Genomic DNA, 5100 nt, shown 5'->3' on the forward strand with positions numbered 1-5100 from the left:
GAAGGGGAAGGGGAAGGGGAAGGGGTAAGCCATTTCTCTCACTAAAATCATGTTAAAATGCAATTTTTTTTAAATCCTGTGGCTATAGTATTGAAACACTGAGTATTTTGAAACTTGCCCCATTCCCTTCCATTGTAAGTACCCGAGATTTAAAAAATGTTTTTTTTATTAATTTTTGTGGGAATCAAGGACAAATGCTGTTGATTAAGTATTGTAAACAGAATATTTATTTAATACTTCTCTATGTAAATGGTCTTTGTTATGATTATCAAACTTACACGCATAATTTACACTGTCATTCTTTAGTGCAGTCCAGGTTAACAAATATTACCTAGACACTGACTTGTAAACATGGGCATGTTAGTAAGTTATAGCGTCAAAACCATGGCAGTTTCTGAAAGCGGCATTTTTGCACTTTTGTATTGTGAATATTAGAGTATGTCTACCCAGTACATCAGACTCCTTTACTTCAAAAGAGCCATTTTGTGTTCCTCTTTAAAGGCTAAACATCCACATTACCATTATTGCCTTTCAAACATGAATAGCAAATCTCTGTGTGGGTGAAAAGCGCATTTTTATATCCCATGATTCATTTGGTCTTACCGCCACAGCCTCCAGGATCTGTTTGATAACGTGAGCTGCATCTCTCTCGCTGTAGTAGCCCCTCTCCACAATCCTGAAACAACACACAACAAATTCAGCATAAAAAACATCACAGCACGTATATAGACTATGTTTTCAGACATGAACAGCTGATGTTTAGGCGTCTGTGTGTGTGGATCTGGCAGCATGTAGTGCTCTGATTAGCAGTGTGTGGATGTGTGTAGGCAAACACATCCTGCTCCTGCTCTGCACCAAACCCACTTAAACCAATTATCAGGAACTTGTTTTATTCAATTACGTCTCACTGCTGGGTAGAAGAACACACAGAAAGCCCACTGAGCTGCAAGACCTTGACCCGGGAAGTGTTGACGAAAAAGAATAAATGAGATTCCTGTGCTTTGGACCACCATACGATCTAAGGAGAAACATTTGGCCCTCATCGTATCATTGCATGGTGGCAGATCATCTCTTGATAGTCTTCAAGCAGTAAATCGCATTGCTTGATGCCATCATTTACTGACCCTCATGTTGTTCCAAATCTGGATTTTCTTTCTTCTGTGCAGTGCTGTTATGGTTAACTGAAACTAAAACAATTAAAAATAATTTTGGTAACACTTTACTTAAAGCGTTTATGTATAATGCATTATAAACGGTTATTAAAGGGTATAATGCATTTGAAATATAATGTATTAACTGTGGTTACAATTATTAATGAGACTGTACAGTGCATTATAAGGTGCAGTACAAGGTATAATTAATGCATTAAAACTAATTTTATAATGAATTATACATAAAGACTTAGTGTTACCATTTTTTTTGGCAATTGCAATAAAGCAATTTTTAATCATTTTATTTTATTAAATATTTATCTTATTTCAACTTTATTTTTAATTCCAAAAAAATGAATGAAACAAAAAGGGAAACTTAAACAATACATTAATAAATAATATGGAAATAAATATGTTGGAGTACTAAAATTACTTGGCTGACATAAAAATAGAGCTTAAAAAGCTCAATTAAAACGCAAACTGAAAAATATTAACATTAAACATTAGAAATATTAACAAATTAATCATAAATAATAAAATATACTTGAAAAATTAATAATGCTAAAACAAAAATGAATAATGCTGAAACAAAAATCAAAAATGCTAAATAAAAAAATAAAATATACTTGTAAATTAATAATGCTAAAAAAAAAAATCTTCTTCTGTACAGTGAACGTTGTTTTTTCAGTGTTGTTTTGGACCCCATTGACTTTCATTGTATGGACAAACAAAACATTCTTTAAAATATCTTCTTTCTGCAAAAGAAAGAAAGACATACAGTTTTGGAGCAATATGAGGGTGAGTGTATGATGACAGAATTCTCATTTTTTGGAGTGAACTATTTTAAGGCGTTGATGAATGTCAGAAATCCTGTTCACATTTGAATTGCCTTTCATTTATGGAGCACATCATACCTGTCAAAGAGCTCTCCACCTGTGACCAGTTCTAGGATGAGAAAGATCTCCGTCTCCGTTTCAAAAATTTCCTTCAAACGAATCTGAAAGAAAACAAAGTGAGAACAGTCACGTCAGAACGAGCTCATCCATATTCTCACAGAATACAACGAATGTGAAATATTTCATAACAATGTGAACAATGTGATGTTGCCGGGAACATAAACATCTTACAATATTTGGATGAGAGAGACGCAGCAAGACTCCGATCTCTGTCCTCACAATTTTCTTGTCAATCTGAGTTGATGACACAATGAACATAACCTCAAACAGTCATTCTGGGATATCAGGAAAAATGAAAATATCTTTATAATCGCAACTCAACTTACGGTTTTCTTCAAGACCTTCACAGCATAAGGTTTCTCAGTTTGCTTCTCTTCACAGCGAAACACAACAGATGTGGCACCCCTGGTGGTTAACACAAAGCAATCTGTATAGTAATTAAATAAAGATCTTAAATTCGATAACTGTGCATTATACACAAACACACTGCACAAAGCGACAGATTGGAAGATGCTAATAAAACCAAGACGTTTGAAGAAAGAAAAGTGTTGGCATTTCACGACTTTGACCTCCACCGCTCAACTAATCATGGAGGTTCTTACCTACATTCTTCCTCCCCCATCAGCACTATTATGTCCATGGCAACTGAGTCAAAACAATCAGTGTCCTTGAGAACAGAAAATCTTCAAGAAGGGAATGCACATTTACAGGGTGTCTGTGGGTTTTATAAACATTTAATTCGCCCTTGACCAAATTAAGAATCTAAAATCGGAGCAGAGAGTCTTAAATTCATAAAGTCATGACACTGAAGTTTGCATGCACTGCAAAAAAAAAATAAAAATCTAAGTGAGTTTATGATTAAAACAAGAACAAATGAAGAGTTCATTTGCAAAAACAGATCTCAGTTTTGAACAATTTAAAAAAAACATGTTTTTTCCATTGTGCATTCCAATTAATTTCAATCAAACTGCAGTTGGGTTATTTTGATTAGGTTCAAAAATAACTAAAAAAATACAGCTAACTAACACAATAAAAAAAAAAAAACATGATTTTTGGGGAAAAAAAAAAAAAAGTGATCTGTTTTGCAAATAAACTCTTCAAATATCTGTCAAAGGGGTGTAAAACACTTTCCCTCCCTTTAAATTAGGATCATTTTCTGAGCCCATTAGAAGATGTTTGTTCTGGATTTAATCAAAAACCCATTTGTAAGCATAGTTCAGCCAAAAATTAACATTCTGTCATCATTTACTCAAGTTGTTCCAAACCTGTATGAGTTTATTTCATGCGTGGAACATAAAATAAGATATTTTGAAGAATGTGGGTAATCAAACAGTTGCTGATAGCCAAAAGGGAGAAAATACTATAGAAGTCAGTGGCTACCAGCAATTGTTTGGTTACCCAAATTCTTCTTTTTGTTGTCAACAGAAGGAAAAATTCATACAAGTTTGGAACAACATGAGGGTGAGTAAATGATGGCAGAATTTTCATTTTTGGGTGAACAATCCTTTTTTTGGTGAACTCTAAGAAGATTTAAGAATCTTTAGAAATTTGCACTGCAAAACGACAAAAACACTCAGAAAGAGCATCACCTTTTGTGCAGTGTGATCAGAAGGTACAGAAAAAGTTAGTTCTGTATTCTAGTGGTTGGGAGCACATTCAAACCTTTTTTCTTGTAAAATGGTTTAAAAAATGGAGATCAATTGAACATTACATTTTCAAACTTTGATGCATTGCTAATATATTTACATTTAGAGACTATATAGACATTATGTGTTCAATTTTTACATTTTCTTTACTTGGTCTTAAAAAGGTCTTTATAGCTCTTACATTTACCTTCATACGGCCTGCAGAAGGTAATTAAACTGTAAGTCCTAACTTACAGCTATTAAGACCAAAAAGACTGAAATTTTTTTCACTGGTGCATTATGTTATACACTATATATAGTATTTGTGTGTCTTCACGTTGTCTCTCAGATCTTGTCTTTGCTTTTCATGGTCAGTGAATGACTCAATCAGATGAGCACTCAAAAGAGCAGGCCATCATTTCTCCATCTGCTGCCTTGTTATCCAACACTTCAACACATCAGTGTCTGACAAACAGTCCTCAGCATATTCAGCGATAAGACATCAAAGTACTTGCAGTCATACAATGCAACTAGATACATTAAAAACATTTCGTTTTGTGCAAACAAGGTCCATAGAAGTCCTTCTCTGTGCTGAATAATATCACACCAGGCCACACGGCCAAGATGCCTGATTCAAGAAGGGGGTCTCAAAAATGGTCAAAACATTTTATTTTACTAACTTATTAATTTTAAGTTAAATTGTGTTTTATTGGTATAATGTCTGCTAGAATGTAAAAAAAAATGTTCAGTGTTAAGTAAAAAATTTTAAAGCACATTTTGGCTATTTAATTTATGCAATGGTGAAATGGGGCAAAATGGGGGAAAAAATGTTGGTATTCAGCCTTCGGCCCAGTGTTTCATTTTGTTTGGCTTCGGCCAAGAATTTTCATTTTGGTGCATCCCTAATATATATATATATATATATATAGAAGTGTGTTGTTGTAGCGTCTGGACCAATCAGACACACCATTTTTCATTTTATTTAACAAATCAATTATTCATTAGATTAACAAACGTTCACAGACCCCTCACCCAATAAACATACTGGGTGCCAAGTTGTCTGTGAACAGGGCCCAGGACCCTGGTTACCATGGCAACCCTGACACCAGATACATTTACGACCTAATGGAATGCGAAGCAGGGAAAATCACTGCATGTTCCATCGCAAGAGGCACAAGGCACGGTAGAAGTGGACTTTTCTACTAACTAACTCATAGGAAAACCTTAAGTTTTGGTCGGAACCCAAGCATTGGTTTTTCACGAGCGCTCACGTTAATAAAAGAAAAGCCAAAACCGTCAAGTGAGTCTTTTCACTTATTTCAATCGCTACAATATATATATACACACACACACACATACACATATACA

The 5100-nt window shown here is 34.4% G+C and overlaps 1 protein-coding gene across 1 annotated transcript in view; it reads right to left on the reverse strand.

Annotated features, from left to right (window-relative positions):
- LOC107656080 (calcium/calmodulin-dependent protein kinase type IV-like) overlaps nucleotides 1-5100 on the reverse strand; it is a 19474-nt gene that overhangs the window by 12944 nt on the left and 1430 nt on the right. Inside the window, exons 2-5 of the mRNA XM_016443767.1 lie at nucleotides 2434-2512; nucleotides 2279-2341; nucleotides 2066-2148; nucleotides 604-676 (exon numbers count right to left, since the gene is read on the reverse strand). Of these exons, the coding sequence (XP_016299253.1) occupies nucleotides 604-676; nucleotides 2066-2148; nucleotides 2279-2341; nucleotides 2434-2512 (298 nt within the window). The remainder of the gene's footprint in view (nucleotides 1-603; nucleotides 677-2065; nucleotides 2149-2278; nucleotides 2342-2433; nucleotides 2513-5100) is intronic.

Source organism: Sinocyclocheilus anshuiensis, unplaced genomic scaffold (assembly GCF_001515605.1).
Source record: "Sinocyclocheilus anshuiensis isolate Anshui unplaced genomic scaffold, SAMN03320099.WGS_v1.1 scaffold51, whole genome shotgun sequence".
Taxonomy (NCBI): Eukaryota; Metazoa; Chordata; class Actinopteri; order Cypriniformes; family Cyprinidae; genus Sinocyclocheilus; species Sinocyclocheilus anshuiensis.